The sequence below is a fragment of the Eutrema salsugineum genome, unplaced genomic scaffold (genome assembly GCF_000478725.1).
Source record: "Eutrema salsugineum unplaced genomic scaffold, Eutsalg1_0 scaffold_18, whole genome shotgun sequence".
In the NCBI taxonomy this organism is placed as follows: domain Eukaryota; kingdom Viridiplantae; phylum Streptophyta; class Magnoliopsida; order Brassicales; family Brassicaceae; genus Eutrema; species Eutrema salsugineum.
In genome coordinates this window covers 463914-481877 of record NW_006256846.1, presented here as the reverse complement: position 1 = coordinate 481877, position 17964 = coordinate 463914, and the positions used below count along the sequence as shown (strand labels likewise).

The 17964-nt window shown below is 37.9% G+C and overlaps 1 protein-coding gene and 1 long non-coding RNA gene across 2 annotated transcripts; one reads left to right on the top strand and one right to left on the bottom strand.

Annotated features, from left to right (window-relative positions):
* The first annotated feature begins 6238 nt into the window (after positions 1-6238).
* LOC18020422 (ethylene-responsive transcription factor ERF055) lies at positions 6239-7220 on the top strand. The gene is given in 3 exon segments (XM_024157330.1): positions 6239-6439; positions 6442-7051; positions 7054-7220. Coding segments are annotated over 3 exon segments (978 nt in total).
* An 8313-nt stretch (positions 7221-15533) lies between these two features.
* Positions 15534-17375, bottom strand: LOC112087293. The gene is made up of 3 exons (XR_002900009.1): positions 17232-17375; positions 16064-16342; positions 15534-15982 (listed from the first exon to the last, which is right to left on the bottom strand). It is a non-coding gene; the product is annotated as an uncharacterized LOC112087293 (long non-coding RNA).
* Between the last annotated feature and the right edge of the window lie 589 nt (positions 17376-17964).

Here is a 17964-nt window from a genome sequence, read left to right as displayed (position 1 = left end):
ATGCACCACAAGAAAGTGATTAATCTTGATCAAGAAATACACATATGGCAAGTTCAGTTATCAAAATGTAAATTTTTTTCTTTTTTTTGAACTTTAGAATGACAGACTAATGGAAACAAATAAGGAAAATGATGTTGTCTGAATAAATTAAAGCTTAGCAAGAGAATGAGTTTAGACGTGATTGGAACAAATAAGGAAAGATTGATTAATTTGTTTAAACTTGGAATAAAACACAACAATCAGGGCTAATGTTTTTACTTTTCTGTGATGCAATAACTTAAACAAGAATCAAAAATGAATCAAATGCACGAAGAGCACATATATGATATGATGAATTCCTTTTTTTTAAAACGAAATGGATATGATTACTAAAACTAGATGCAACGAGAATTATAATGATTTATGATTCAAACTATATATATATATATATATATATATATATGTAATGCAAGGAAGCAAATGATTAAAGAGAAATAAAAAGGGATAATTAGATAGATAAAACTTGGGCTGAAGGAACTTCAACTCTGATACCGAAAATGATACAAGCATCAAGCTATCAACAGTTTATATAATCTCGGAAGCAAAGCTTTTATCGGTAGCCAAGGGTTGAATCAAATGGATGAGCATCTCTAACCAACTGGATCGGTGGAATCGGCTGAGTGACAATGGATCGATGTGCACCACACAAGTTGTGTAAGACTTGTGATAAAACACGAAGACTCTGATCTAAGTGGTACTGGTCTCGACTAGAGCAAAGGTTTAAACAAGTTTCTCTTGAAAACTTAGTTTGAAGAAAGTTCTATTTTATTAATCTCAAAGGTGAAAAATTACATAGCTGTAATGGGACCTTATATTCTGGTCCTAGCAGCTTAGACTCAAAGAAATAAAAGACTCAAAACAACAGGACTTGTAAAAGTAAAGACTCAAACAACATGACTTGTAAATTGAAAATGCAACACTAGAGTAAAATAAAAGAAAAGAAAAGCTTCTACCAATGGAATTGTGATCTCAATTTTCTCCTTCTTTTTATCAAAAATGCCCTATACTTCTCCAGTAGTTGTTTCTTGAATCAATCGGGGAAGGTCAGCTTTAGCTGCTAAGGTGGTGGAACAAAGGGTTTAGTCTTCTCTGATGGCTTCTTAGGTGTCTTCTCTTGCCCTAGACCTTTACCCTTGTCTTTCTTGCTGACTTCTGGCTCAATAACATCATTATCTTGATCATTCTCAGGAAGCACCTCTCCACCAAGTTGCTCATTGTCTTCAATCAGAACTTTAGGCTGTTCTCTTGTTGGAAGTTCCTTGCCACTTCTTAATGTAATGGCATTGTAAAACTCCTTGGGTTTTTCTGGTTTCCGTGGAAGAGAACCCTGAGCTCTAGATGATGATGAAGCTCCCTTGCTCTCAAAATCCTTCATCTTACTCTGCAATGTGTCAATTTTGGAGTTGAGATCATTAAAATAGTACTCTACTCTTTGTTGTGTCTCTTGCTGACCTTGAAAAGCTGTTGTAGAACCCCATTCAAATAAAAATCTTGCTGTTGAGAGACACCTTGCTGACCTTGATTCTTTCCAAAACCAGGTGGGTATGAATTCTAAGCTTGAAAGCCCTCTTGATTGTTGGAATTATTACCTTAACTCTGAGAATTCCTTGCTGAGCATAAGTCTGTATCCCCTGGTAGTTTCCCTTAAAATGATTCATGTTTGTATACCCCTGATTCTGCATGTAGCTTATCGCTAACCGAAGGGAGGGAGGGAGGGGGTGGACTGCATGTTCGTGATAACAGGAGAAGTCAAGGTGAAATTACGGCTAAAAGTGTGTTGGTGTCTTGTGTCAAAGTTTTCCTAACAGTGCTAATGGTGCTAAGAATGTTAGGCGAAAAATTCTGTTGATTGCAAAGGTACAAAGAGGGGGCCAGGTTTTGCTGGAGGTGAGGTTTAAGGGTTGTGTGGTCTTTGGTTTGAAGACATTATTCTTTAGATATCCATCCAAATTTCTATTCTGAAATTTAGACAAAACGTTTGTGTAATACATAAGTCAAGTCATGCCCAACTTATTATATCTGATATTTTGGAAAAAGATCCAAAAACAAATCCATGCATATTTAACCTTTTGTACCTAAAATGAAAAAAATGAAATACTTAGAATTAGCCTTGAGCATACAAAAGCACTGTGAAAATTAATGCCATGGATATCTGAAAAGAAGTATTGTGAATAAATGTTGTTTGGAATATATTTTCGGGATAAGACAATTGGTTTTTTGGAATTATTTTTGGGGTTTTTTGCTTGATTTTAGTGGGTATTGATCGGTGATTTGTCTATCCACTTTGAAGTCTTGATAGACGTGTCTCTCCACTTTGCCATTAGAGCTTCTTCGTCGTCATGAAGCGCCAAACGGTTCTTCAAGCATTAAAACTCTTCATAATATTTTTCTACGGTCCTGGTTCCCTGCTTAAGAGTTCAAAAACGACGCTGCAAGTCTCGATAAAAATAAGGAGGAACATACCTTTGCCTGATTAGATCCTTCATGTCGACTCATGTATCGATAGCTCTCAAGCGTCTCCTCTTATGGTTCGAGACTTCTCTGTCCCACAGTGTAAGTGAAACCTCTGTGAGTTGAGCCACTTCTAGTGCTACACTCTTGGGGTCGGGATGATTGCAATAGTCGAATATGTGATCTATCCTCTTTTCCCAATCTAAATACGCCACTGGATCAACTTTTCCAGCAAAGATTGGTGTGGTTAGCTTGATGTAGTTTGGTTTCTGCCTTAAGCACGGTGTGTACGCTTCATCATCTGCATCTTCATAGGCATCTCCTTTGCCCTTGGTTCCTTCGATTTCAAGGGTTTGGTTCATCATCTTGAGATGAGTCTTCTTCTTCTCCCAAGTTTGTGGCGTCTGGCTCATTAATATGAATACCATTGCATCTTGTATTGGCTGCAGCATTGTGTGTTCCGGCATTGTTTGTTCCAAGGCCTCCCTCATTCTACACTGGTTTCAATGTGGTTCTAAGAGCTTGCTCCACACGGTTGAGCCGATCACCAAACTCTTGCCTCATCAACCGAATCTCATCTCTCATAAAAGAGATCAGTTGTTGGAGGGCATCTTGATTGTTGCTACTTTCTCTCCCATGTTTGTTAGTGATCTCGCAAAACAAAGCACCACAAGAAAGTGATTAATCTTGATCAAGAAATACACATATGGCAAGTTCAGTTATCAAAATGTAAATTTTTTTCTTTTTTTTTGAACTTTAGAATGACAGACTAATGGAAACAAATAAGGAAAATGATGTTGTCTGAATAAATTAAAGCTTAGCAAGAGAATGAGTTTAGACGTGATTGGAACAAATAAGGAAAGATTGATTAATTTGTTTAAACTTGGAATAAAACACAACAATCAGGGCTAATGTTTTTACTTTTCTGTGATGCAATAACTTAAACAAGAATCAAAAATGAATCAAATGCACGAAGAGCACAGATATGATATGATGAATTCCTTTTTTTAAAACGAAATGGATATGATTACTAAAACTAGATGCAACGAGAATTATAATGATTTATGATTCAAACTATATATATATATATATATGTAATGCAAGGAAGCAAATGATTAAGGAGAAATAAAAAGGGATAATTAGATAGATAAAACTTGGGCTGAAGGAACTTCAACTCTGATACCGAAAATGATACAAGCATCAAGCTATCAACAGTTTATATAATCTCGGAAGCAAAGCTTTTAGCGGTAGCCAAGGGTTGAATCAAATGGATGAGCATCTCTAACCAACTGGATCGGTGGAATCGGCTGAGTGACAATGGATCGATGTGCACCACACAAGTTGTGTAAGACTTGTGATAAAACACGAAGACTCTGATCTAAGTGGTACTGGTCTCGACTAGAGCAAAGGTTTAAACAAGTTTCTCTTGAAAACTTAGTTTGAAGAAAGTTCTATTTTATTAATCTCAAAGGTGAAAAATTACATAGCTGTAATGGGACCTTATATTCTGGTCCTAGCAGCTTAGACTCAAAGAAATAAAAGACTCAAAACAACAGGACTTGTAAAAGTAAAGACTCAAACAACATGACTTGTAAATTGAAAATGCAACACTAGAGTAAAATAAAATAAAAGAAAAGCTTCTACCAATGGTATTGTGATCTCAATTTTCTCCTTCTTTTTATCAAAAAATGCCCTATACTTCTCCAGTAGCTGTTTCTTGAATCAATCGGGGAAGGTCAGCTTTAGCTGCTAAGGTGGTGGAACAAAGGGTTTAGTCTTCTCTGATGGCTTCTTAGGTGTCTTCTCTTGCCCTAGACCTTTACCCTTGTCTTTCTTGCTGACTTCTGGCTCAATAACATCATTATCTTGATCATTCAGGAAGCACCTCTCCACCAAGTTGCTCATTGTCTTCAATCAGAACTTTAGGCTGTTCTCTTGTTGGAAGTTCCTTGCCACTTCTTAAGGTAATGGCATTGTAAAACTCCTTGGGGTTTGTTTCTGGTTTCCGTGGAAGAGAACCCTGAGCTCTAGATGATGATGAAGCTCCCTTGCTCTCAAAATCCTTCATCTTACTCTGCAATGTGTCAATTTTGGAGTTGAGATCATTAAAATAGTACTCTACTCTTTGTTGTGTCTCTTGCTGACCTTGAAAAGCTGTTGTAGAACCCCATTCAAATAAAAATCTTGCTGTTGAGAGACACCTTGCTGACCTTGATTCTTTCCAAAACCTGGTGGGTATGAATTCTAAGCTTGAAAGCCCTCTTGACTGTTGGAATTATTACCTTAATTCTGAGAATTCCTTGCTGAGCATAAGTATGTATCTCCTGGTAGTTTCCCTTAAAATGATTCGTGTTTGTATACCCCTGATTCTGCATGTAGCTTATCGCCGACCGAAGAGAGGGAGGGAGGGGGTGGACTGCATGTTCGTGATAAGAGGAGAAGTCAAGGTGAAATTACGGCTAAAAGTGTGTTGGTGTCTTGTGTCGAAGTTTTCCTAACAGTGCTAATGGTGCTAAGAATGTTAGGCGAAAAATTCTGTTGATTGCGAAGGTACAAAGAGGGGGCCAGGTTTTGCTGGAGGTGAGGTTAAAGGGTTGTGTGGTTTTTGGTTTGAAGACATTATTCTTTAGATATCCATCCAAATTTCTATTCTGAAATTTAGACAAAACGTTTGTGTAATACATAAGTCAAATCATGCCCAACTTATAATATCTGATATTTTGGAAAAAGATCCAAAAACAAATCCATGCATATTTAACCTTTTGTACCTAAAATGAAAAAATAAAATATTTAGAATTAGCCTTGAGCATACAAAAGCACTGTGAAAATTAATGCCATGGATATCTAAAAAGAAGTATTGTGAATAAATGTTGTTTGGAATATATTTTTGGGATAAGACAATTGGTTTTTTGGAATTATTTTTGGGGTTTTTTGCATGATTTTAGTGGGTATTGATCGGTGATCTGATAAGTAGATCAAGTATTTCAAATTTTCAAATTCTTATATACTTTGAATCAAGTTTGTTTCGTAAATAGGACCAGTCAAATACATTATAACAGGATTAAAATATTATAGTATTTCTTCATTGGATGAGCCTCTGCATAAATGGGGTTATGAGAGAGAGAGAGAGAGAGAGTTAAAAAAAATTAAGAGTAATTTTGGAGTGAAATTAGGGTTTCTCTCTCTCTTCTTATTTTCTTTGCTTCATTTCATCTTCAAAAACAACAGCAAATCCTTGATTCTTTCTGTTAATAATCTGTCTTTCATTAAAAACACAAACAACATTTTTCTTATGAAGTGTTGCTTTATTGGTTTATCTTTTGTCAAAATTAATCTAAAACACAATATTTAGGCTAAAAAAAAAGAAAAAAAACATTCATAGTTGAAACTGTTGGGTGTTTTCCAGAAAACGAGATCTATGGTTATTTTCCAAATTATTATGAATTTAATGTCATTCAATATTCTTTCATTTTTTTGTTGATTTGTAGAGTTGATCAACTTCATGGGTATTTTTAAGTTCCATCAAGTTTGATCCTTTTTTATTATATTTTTTTGTGGATAAATTGATTTAGTTTTGATCAACTGGAGGTTGCTTATTTCAAATCTCTTTGATCAAATTTTCCTGTAAACAAAAAACAAAAACCAGTCTTTGATTTTTTTCTAAAAAGACAGGCTTTTTTTCCAACCATTTTTTTATATAATCTTTGTTCTTGTAGTTTTTATTTTATTTTTGTTTCAGGAAAATCTGATGGGTGATTTCTTCAGCAACAGCCATGGCGGCGAACTAATGGAAGCACTTCAACCTTTGTACAAAAGTGCTTCTATGTCTGCTTCAGACTTTACGTTTACGTCTTCAAATGCTGCATTTCTGTCTGCACCGAACGACATCTTTTCTCCTTCTTACTATAATCCTCAGTCTCAAAGTGCCTCTTTTTTCCCACAACCCAACTCAATTCCGAATCCTACGCGGATATTTATCTTGGATCCATGACCTATCCATCTTCATTTGGGTCGGATTTTCAACAACCAGATCAAAATTACAAATCTTAGTTACATTACCAAAATGATGTCACTTATACTCACCAAGGAAACCAGTGTATGCTCAATCTCATTGACCCGAAACTGGGTTTTCTAACCCAACTGATACCAGTTTCGGGTCCTGGTTCGGCCCCAAAGCCAGCTAAACTCCATCGTGGAGTGAGGCAAAGGCATTGGGGTAAATTGGTTGCTGAGATCCGTTTACCCCCAAATCAAACACGAATTTGGCTTGGAACATTTGACACAGCCGAGGAAGCCGCATTGGCTTACGATCGCGCTGCGTTCAAGTTACGCGGTGACTCAGCTTGGCCCAAATTTCCTGCCCTACAATACCAAACCGGCTCATCTCCGTCTGATTCCAGCAAATACTACGGATCTATTCAAGCAGTGGTTGACGTCAAGCTCGACGCCATATTAGCTGAGCCGAAGAATCAGCCGGGAATAACAGAGAGGACATCGAGGAAATGAGCTAAAGCCCCAGTTTCCTCAGTTGAGCAGGCGGCGCCACAACAACATTCTGGTCGGTCGAGAGTGACAGGTCGGGTTCTCCAGGGTTGGATATGATGGCGTCAGAGATGTGTGTAGAGACGCCTATGCCTTGGAATGATAACTTTATGCTTGGGAAGTGTCTCTCTTATGAGATCGACTAGGCTTCAATTTTATCAAAAAAAATAGGATTCAATAAATTTTAGTTAAAAATTCAACATGTTGTATTTGTGTTTAAAATTCTAGTGGTCTTAGAGCATCTCCATTAGAGAACTCCTAGTTAGGGTTGTTATGAGTATTTTCACAATTTTTTTTTTGAGTAATGAAATTAAGAACATGTCGTTGTTTTGCCTCTCCATTGGTGAACCCCTTAGGGGTTCTTCAAATTTTTTTTTTATTATTATTTTGTTCATATATATAACAAACAATACTTATAAAACCTAATTTTTATTTCATTACATGAAATTTAAAAATACATACAAACATTAAAATCGTAAAACGTTTAGCTGTAACATTGAGAAGACCCAAATTTGTTCCATATATGCTCAATTAAATCAGCTTTCAATCGCCCATGTATTTGTCTAACATGAAGTTGATTCGAATGCCGATAGTATTGCCGCAATTTTAAGGTATATCTGTAGAATACATCATATCCACTTGTGAAGATCTGGATCCTTCTCCTTGTTTGAAATCTGATATATCGTACTGAGTATAGCCATCTCGTTCATTTTCTACTATGATTGATGCTCTCATAATCTTTCCAATTTTTTCCTTATCCCATATAAGAGCTGGATTTTTACAATTTCAAATCGAACTTGCAGCACTCCAAATGCACGCTCGACATCTTCTTGGACGGATTCTTGAGATGTAGCAAATAATGATGCTTTCGTACCTTGAGGAAGTGGAATAGATTGGATAAAAGTTTCTCATTTTGGATATATACCATCCATAAAGTAGTACGCCAAATAATACTCGTGTCCATTGATAATACCGTATTTTGACCACTTTTATGGATCGTTTTGAAATACTTTTTCTATGTTTTTTATTGCTTTTAAGTACTTTTATTACGTTTTTCTAGTATTTGTAGTTCCAAGACTCTTTTCAGGTAACTTAGGGAAAAGCCTAACAAAATGGATAGAAAACCAGATTTCAGCTCAGAGTCAAACCGTTAGAAGTTCACCCATGATTGAAGGTCTTCTCACCGTCTGATCCAGCTCAAATTTGGAGACCTTAAAGATGGAAGTATCAGCTTTCCAGTGCACTTTACAGCTTGGCAATCCAACGGTTCAATCAAAAGATACGCGAAGAGCAAGATGTCTCGTAAACCAGCCGGCAAGCACTTCCACCCGCGGCCAGCAAGCATTTTCCCGCGGTCAGGAGCATCCCGACCGCGGAAAACCACCCATTCCCCGCGGTCAGAGCACTCCCGACCGCGGCCATCAACCTCCGAGCCCAAAAAGCCCATTTCTGAAGCCCACATTTGGAGAACCTCTAAGTGACGTCCAGAGAGGTCTTGAGCACTATAAATACATGTCTTAGGAACCCTAAATCGTGTAACCTCAAGACCACCGAAATATTTACTTCATACTTTTATTTTTTTTGCTTTAGCTTTTAGGGAGAGAGAGATTGTTCTCTTGAACCTTTGTTCTTTCTTTTTCGATTTCGGTTTCTATTCTACATCTTAATACTATGTCTTTGATTTCGTTCATTATGTCTGAGTAGTTCTATTGTTGGGATTAAGGGATTTTCGATGGGGATTAATATTTTCGATGAGGATTTCATGAGCTTTTGAGCCGAATCTTAGAATTTTTTCTTCTGAATTCGTTTTTACTGCATGAGAGTAACGTCATGAACTACAATCTGATCCAGATGCTTGGTGACACGAAAGTGTTCATCAGGTATCAGATCTAGTTTAGGAGAGCAAAACAAACATAGGAGTGGAAACCTACCTATGGGCGATTTGTGAATTAGGACGAGTCTTAAACATAATGCATCTCTTCTCTTCCAGGGCCAGAGTGGAAACCTACTGGTCAGGGTTGAGAGAGATAGTTGTCTATGATCACGACAGTGGCGTATTCATACGTCCGTGACTCCAGTTCGAAAATTTTAAGCTAAGATCTTACAAAATTTCCTCTCTAGCAATGTTTTGAATCATTCGTACCCCTGAGAAAACTTCCCTGAAGCCCAACGCCTTTTCTCCATTGATTTACATCGATTTTTCTTTAAGCTTTAGTTCAATATTGTCTTTCCTTTTTAGTTCATTTTCATTTAAGCATTAGAATATCCGTTTTTATCATTTTTAGTTATTTTCGTTAAGTTTAGTTATTACGTCATTTAATTACTGTATTCTCTTTTAATATTTCGTTTTTTACATTTTAAAGACACTACCAAACCCTCACTAAACCGTTTTTGTTCTAGACTTCCTTACTTTAACTTATTTCAAAGGCTTTTTGCAGCAAAAGATCCTCCTTCCCTGTGGATTCGATCCCTATGTACTACAATCGATCAGTTGTGCACTTGCGGCTATTGATTTCATTTAGGGTAAAACTTGACACCCTCGACACACACCACATCAAGTTTTTGGCGCCGTTGCCGGGGAAGGCACGCGTTTTCTTTTCTGCAAAACCCCGACAAAGGTTAGTAAATCGACTCTAGAACTCCCTTTTCTGCAACTTTCCATTTTTCGGTTATTTTGTTTTCATTTCAGAAGATATGGATCCTATAAATCGAAATATGCACTATGAAGAAGGTTTCTATAACACTCCTCAAGCCACCAAACGTAGAGAAGAACACCAGGCCCGAAATCCTAGCTACATGGATCGATACAGCCAGCAAAACCACCCTTACCACCGGCGAAGAGAGACTGTTCGACGCCGGGAAGATCCTTATGGCCCTCCTCCAACCTACTTCGAGCCACACTCCTATAATCCTCCACTACAGAACCCTAGTCAGCAAGAGGACAACTTGAGGATCAGCAGACGTTTGGGACGCCTCGAAGGAATGATAAACCAGTTCCTTGATCAGCAGATTCTCACCGAAAACACCCTGCTCAATAAAATTGATTCAATCTCTGAAGAGTTCAACAAAAAATTCGATGAGATGGCCAATCATGTTCGAGTTTTGGAAGAGCAAACCCACGAGGACTCACAAACACTAGCTGGAATGATCCACCAAGTCGCAACAGAGCAGACAAGACAAGGGTATGACATCATACAAAACTCAAGCGATATTTCTGAATCAAAACAGGAGATTAAAGACGTCAGAGAATCCGCCTCCTGGTATAGAGAGAAGACAGACGAAGAGTTGCAAGAGATCGAGGACAGACTGAACAAACTCGAGCTCAAAGCACGGGAGATTGATGCAAGAATGGAGCAGATGCCCAACATTGAGCAAATTGAGAGGTTTTCTAAGAAATCTCCCAAAAATCCTGATGAAGATGCACATCAACGCCCTGGTATTAGTTCATATGATGCTAGTCTACCCAATAAAGAAGCTGGAGAGGTTCGTATCAAGTACAAGAAGGAAGAGACAGACTATGAGCAGATTTTATCCGGAGCCGTGGGTCCGAGTGTTTCGACCGCGGCCAAAGCCTTGTTTCCCGCGGTCGCGACCCCTCTGACCGCGGGAGTTGGTCGCTCAGATGCTCCTCCGGGTTTTGAGAGGAAAATAATACACCTTCTGTCCCAACTTCAGCCTCCAGCACCTAAAAAAGCAACTCAGGAAGAAGAAAACCAAGTTTCAGATGAAGAACCAGATTGGCATGAATCATTACCTTGTATGATGGCAAAGGAATGTGTTGAAGATTCAGCTGACTCTTCAATCCAAGAAGACCAGACGTGCAGCGAGATAAAGATGCCATACATTGATTCAATCATTGAATATGACGCTGCAGCTTTCTTTTGTGAATCTTATTCTGCGTTCGAGACACCAGCCAACACCTACAGAGAAAGGCAAGTTCGAATTCTCCATAAGGTCAAGACTACAGGTCAGTTTCTTATCTCTTGTTCTATTAGAGGAGAAATGTTTAAAAATGTGCTATGTGATTCTGGAGCTTGTCTTAACATGATGTCCAAGGCAATTGCTTTGAGACTTGGTGTTAGACACCTGCGCAGGACTAGAGCAAATATTAGCCTAGCTGATGATTCAAATGCAACACCTCAAGGAATAGCTCATGAAATTCCTTTGAGAATAAGAGATTGCATAGTGCCTGTCGACTTCTACATTGTCGAGACGAGAGACGCAACATATCCAGTAATTCTCGGATGGTCTTTTCTAGCAACTTCCGAAGCTATAATGGACTGGCCAAACCGGAGGATTTCATTTGCTAATATCGACAAAGATGTCTTCACAGAAGCTGTCCCATACAACAGCAAAGCAGGAAAACATTCTGCAACAGGAGAGTTTGAAGAAGAACTTTGGAGTGACGAAGAACCTGCTAGGCAAAGCAAGGAGATGTCGAAAAAGACTTGTCTGAGGACAAGGTCTTCTTCATTGGAATAAGTCACGTCCAACACCAAAAGTCGAGCTAAACGACTTAAAACAAAAGCGCTTTTTGGGAGGCAACCCATTTAGGTATTGATTTCTTTAGGATTTTTCTTTCTTTTTCTTTTGATCCTTTTCTTTTTCTTAGTTTCAGGTGTTTCTTATAAAACAAAAAAGCCAAAAAAATCAAAAAACCCAAAAAGACCAAAAAGAAGGATAGTACCTGACTGCTCGGCCCAGCAGGAACCAAGGAGAAGCAGGAAGAGGCCGCGATATAAGCCCCCGCGGTCGCAAGTGTTCGGACCGCGGGAAACAGCCCTTCGACCGCGGTCGGGTAGTCCTGACCGCGGCCAAGCACCTGGTTGCCGCGGTCGTGCAGCCCCTGACCGCGGCACTTGGTCGTTGAGATCCAAACCCGACCAAAACCACCCCTTTCACCTCATTTCACCTCACCAATCACCCTCCACCTCATTCATCACCTTCCACCACCTTCATCACCACCAACCACCTTCCCAAACCCCTTCGAATGAATCCGGTTCATCTCCACCAGCATCCCGGATCCAGATAAGTTCTCTTTGTCCTTACCAATTCGATTATCTATGCATTTTTCTCATCCAATCTCGACTTGTTTCACACTGAGGACAGTGTGATTTAAGTCTGGGGGAGGATTTCATCCCTTTCTAACCACCTTTCTTTCATGAGTCTTGCATTATCTACATTTTTTGCATTTTCCTTAAAGTTTTTCAAAATCGGTTTTCAAAACAAAATACGTTTTAAAAGGGAATGGTGAACATGAATCAATGATAGTTGACTGTGTGCTTTAGACTGTTCCTAGTGACTTGCTCATTCATGATTTAGGACTAGACTAGGCGGTAGCTAAGCACATTTGAAACGAAGTACCCCAGAGGAATTTAAATGATTTCGATTTAGATGAAGGGATACACTAGCTCTGTTTTATTTGGACTTAATTTGGACTTAATTTTCTCATTGAAGCATTAGACTAGGAAAACGAATCATACATTCAGGACTCCTTTATCCTTTTACCACTCTCTGTTGATCCTGAATGGCTAGTTCATCTTTAGCTAGTTCCCCACGTTAACCAATCCTCTTTAAAACCACATGCACTCTTGTTTCCTATTGTCTTATATGCAGATAAGTGCAAAAACGTCGGAGAGAAAGAGGAACGACACAGTTTTCAGTCACAAAGGACAGAGACCTGCAATTTGCCGGAAAGAGTTCCCGGAAGGATTCAACAAAAGAGGAAGCCCAGTTTGCCTTAGAAAAATCTCAAATTTTGGTACAATCTCGTCCTCTAGTCTCTCTCTCTTTAAAAGGCATTTCCTTTCCAAAAAAAAAAAATAAATAAATAAATCCAAAAATAAGAAAAGAAAGGAAATAAAAGCCTTAGAGAGTCTAGAGAGGTCGAATTTTAAGTCCCAAGGCAACTGGAGTTCGATTTTATGGAGTTTTGGAGATTGTTTTCTGATTCCCGAAAAGAATCTAAGTCTGGGGGAATAACTGTTTACAACAAAAGAGGAAAGATTATGCAACAACATTTGGCAAGAAGAAAGTGACTGAAAACTGTGGTCATCAACATGTCCTTATCTCTCTTGCGGTTTTGCATATTATCTTGCATCCTCCAGATCTTCAGGTAACCCGAAACACTTTAACTCCACCACTTAAATAGCCCTTTAATGCCAAACGCCATCTACCCTGGATGATGTCTTTAATGAGAACTCACTATTGAACTTAATGAATGTAGAGAGCTAGTTGACTGAAATCAAGATTTAAATTGTTTAAGTTTTGCATGACGGAAAAAGTGGACTAGTATCTCTTGTGTTTTGGTGAGAATTTTCTAGACTAAGTTGTGGATTGATGCACTATCTTTGGTCCTAGTTTAGAGTTCATGTCTATGAGATTTGTGCATTTCCTATTTTTGTTTTCATTTAACCAGTTTAGGTTTTTGCTTTGTTTGAGGACAAACAAAGGTTTAAGTCTGGGGGAGTTGATAACACCGTATTTTGACCATTTTTATGGATCGTTTTGAAATACTTTTTCTATGTTTTTAATTGGTTTTAAGTACTTTTATTCTGTTTTTTTAGTATTTGTAGTTCCAAGACTCTTTTCAGGTAACTTAGGGAAAAGCCTAACAAAATGGATAGAAAACCAGATTTCAGCTCAGAGTTAAACCGTCAGAAGTTCACCCATGATTGAAGACCTTCTCACCGTCTGATCCAGCTCAAATTTGTAGACCTTAAAGATGGAAGTATCAGCTTTCCAGTGCACTTTACAGCTTGGCAATCCAACGTTTCAATCAAAAGATACGCGAAGAGCAAGATGTCCCGTAAACCAGCAGGCAAGCACTTCCACCCGCGGCCAGCAAGCATTTTCCCGCGGTCAGGAGCATCCCGACTGCGGCAAACCACCCATTCCCCGCGGTCAGAGCACTCTCGACCGCGGCCATCAACCTCCGAGCCCAAAAAGCCCATTTCTGAAGCCCACATTTGGAGAAACCCTAAGTGACGTCCAGAGAGGTCTTGAGCACTATAAATACATGTCTTAGGAACCCTAAATCGTGTAACCTCAAGACCACCGAAATATTTACTTCATACTTTTTATTGTTTTTGCTTTAGCTTTTAGGGAGAGAGAGATTTGTTCTCTTGAATCCTTGTTCTTTCTTTTTCAATTTCGGTTTCTATTCTACTTCTTAATACTATGTTTTTGATTTCGTTTATTATGTCTGAGTAGTTCTATTGTTGGGATTAAGGGATTTTCGATGGGGATTTATATGTTCGATGAGGATTCCATGAGTTTTTGAGCCGAATCTTAGAACTTTTTCTTCTGAATTCGTTTTTACTGCATGAGAGTAGCGTCATGAACTACAATCTGATCCAGATGCTTGGTGACACGAAAGTGTTCATCAGGTATCAGATCTAGTTTGGGAGAGCAAAAAAAACATAGGAGTGGAAACCTACCTATGGGCGATTTGTGAATTAGGACGAATCTTTAACATAATGCATCTCTTCTCTTCCAGGGCCAGAGTGGAAACCTACTGGTCAGGGTTGAGAGAGATAGTTGTCTATGATCACGACAGTGGCGTATTCATACGTTCGTGACTCCAGTTCGAAAAGTTTAAGCTAAGATCTTACAAAATTTCCTCTCTAGCAATGTTTTGAATCGTTCGTACCCCTGAGAAAACTTCCCTGAAGCCCAACGCCTTTTCTCCATTGATTTACACCGATTTTTCTTTAAGCTTTAGTTCCTTTTTAGTTCATTTTCATTTAAGCATTAGAATATCCGTTTTTATCATTTTTAGTTATTTTCGTTAAGTTTAGTTATTACATCATTTAATTACCGTATTCTCTTTCAATATTTCGTTTTTTACATTTTAAAGACACTACCAAACCCCCACTAAACCGTTTTTGTTCTAGACTTCCTTACTTTAACTTATTTCAAAAGCTTTTTGCAGCAAAAGATCCTCCTTCCCTGTGGATTCGATCCCTAAGTACTACAATCGATCAGCTGTGCACTTGCGGCTATTGATTTCATTTAGGGTAAAACTTGACACCCTCGACACACACCACATCATCCATTAACCCAGTATTGCACTTTTGGAGCTCGACCTTTCAATATTTCATCAAAAACAGGTGAACGATCAAGAACATTACTATCGTTTAAGGTACCTGGAGGTCCAAAAAAGCGGGCTATATCCAAAGATCTTGTGATACTACAGCCTCTAAGACGATTGTCGGTTTTGCTACACCATGGGTATATTGCCCTTTCTAAGCTGTAGGGCAATTTTTCTATACCCAATGCGTACAATCAATGCTTCATATCATACCGAGAAACTCACACATCTCTCCAAAATGGAGTAACCATAGTTCGTAGATCTATAACTTGGAGCTTATACAACCAGATATCAGTAGTTCCACGAGTTAACCTCACTAATAAAAAAAACAAATGTGAGCAATTTAAACCAAGAGTAATAACTACGAATACTCTAAATCAACCAAGCAACCAACACAATAATATATGCCCACATTATTAAAACAATAACTTATCACATAGGTTCATAACTTAGAGGGTAGATAACATACACACACATGATGCTAAATAAAGAATCCTAAAACATTTTTTGTCTGACTACATAGCCTCGAAGGGAACATTAACGACTACACATAGTAGATAGTATTTGCAACTCAGTGCTACTACTTAAACATGTATGAAACAGCTACGAAAACACAAAAAAGAGCAACATCATAAAGCCTTCACCTTGGTTACCAATGTACTCCTTCAGCATGGAGACTTCTCCTTGAAGTCGTCTTACTTCTTGATTTATTTCTCCAAGGGTGGGATCCAAGGCATTGATCTGGTGCCTGTCTACACTGAGTATCAGCTCCCTTTGCTCTCGAAGCCTTGTCTCTACGATTGAGAATTGTTCGGTGACTGCCTCATCCCACCATTGCCACTTATGCTCACTAGTCCCCTACAAACATTGAGTAGTTTTATCAAACTATTTCTTCAAAAATACATAGCAACATCAACAAAAATATAAAAGACAACTAACCTCTTTCAGCCAGTCAGGACAAGTATAATACTTGCGGCCCTATGAGAAAGATTCAAGTATCATCTGCCTTCCGCAGAAGCACTTCTCAGTAATTCCATATGTTGCATCCGCATAAGCTGATCACATGTCCATGTCTGGACCTTCCGATGAAGTATCGCTGTAGCTAATCGACATAATCTGGCCATAAAAAAATTTATCATCAAACTCAGGCAAATCCTAGAGGTTGCTGGTTCGAGTGGCTCTTGGGATGGGACCATATAACATGCTCTGGTACCGGGCCTGAGAGGATGTACGGGGTTAGGCACAGAACCTCTTAGTTATTAAAAAACAAAATATATATATATATATATAATATTTATATATATATATATCATCAAACAATATCAAACAAAGATGAAGAGAAGCAACTACAATCAAAACTATAAAATTCCGACATCAACCATCAAACAAATCAAGACTATAGCGAAGATTATTGACAGAACTAAATGTAATGTATAAGATAACTAAGTTGCGATATGTAATAAAGAAATCCTGAGCACACTAAATATACAAACAAAGAACCAAGGACTATTCCACATTAAGCATAAAGAATAAGTAATCACAGAAAACCAAACATTACATTGACGAAGAGTACCTAGTACAACCGCTATTACATTATTAACCAACATGAAATCATGGATACTGCAAAGAGAAATAATTGACACAACAAAGAATAAGAATATTAAGGTATCCATTAACCCTTCAGACATCAACAGAGAACCGATTAACTCATTAACATCGTGATAAACGCTTTGACAAAGCAAACATAGTACTATTGAATGAAACACAGAAAAACCTAAATCGTCTTCTATAATGGCTAAGATAAAACACACAATGACTTCTAATTGATCGAAATAACCCCAATTCAAACCGAACAAAATAACTCCAAATTTTTCCCCCAATTTGGAAATACCCTAATTTCGTTTTCGGATGAAACACTGTAACATAATTTTTGGTTTCGAATATGGCTACGAATAAACACATAGATACTTATAATTCATCGAACTTAACCCAATTTAAACTCAATCGAAAGAACCCAAAAATTTTGCCGAATTTCCGAAAACTCTAATTTTGATTGCAGAATTAACACACTCAAATCTAATGCAGGAACGAATGGAGGAAGTCTTACCTGGACAAATGAAATGGATCGTCGACTGTCGGTTATGCCTGCCGGATTCGATTCATGGAAGCTCAACGTCGAACAGAATCGTCGGCCGAGAGAACTTGTCGTGAAATAAAAACATGGATAGAAAATGATCGACAAATTAGAAATGCTCGAAATATCAATTAAAAAATAATAAAATGTGTACAAGGTTCCATGTGCTCTAAGAATCCGTGTCTTAAAACTCTTATATAAGAGACGGCTTCTTAGTAATTGGGCTAGTTTTCCTTTTTTAAAAAAAATATTTTGCCTATGGTTTTGGATCAAGAATAGATGTGTCTAGGTACATTTTAAATTTGTGATTTAGGATTTTGTATGAAATGCAAAATGTAAATTGTAAATTATGGACAGGTGAAGTTTTTGTTCATGCCGTAGTCACATAGATCTCTTCATTTTGAAATTGAAATGAATTTTGTTAGTATCAAGATTTTTTTTATTTCTATTTTAACATTGTCTTACGTCACATATAAATATATTACGTAAGAAAAGAAAGGCAAAATGTTATCAAAACAAAAGAGAAATAAAGAATTAGAATAGAATTTTTTTTTTTTTGGAGAAAGAGTTAGAACGTGATAGGTTATGATTACTTTGTAACACATTAGGATCGTTAAGTTCCTCCGTTCCAGGCTTATAACGTGGGATCTGTTGTAGGTGGGCTGAGCACAGCCCCCTTTTCGTAATATTAGCTCGACCCATCACT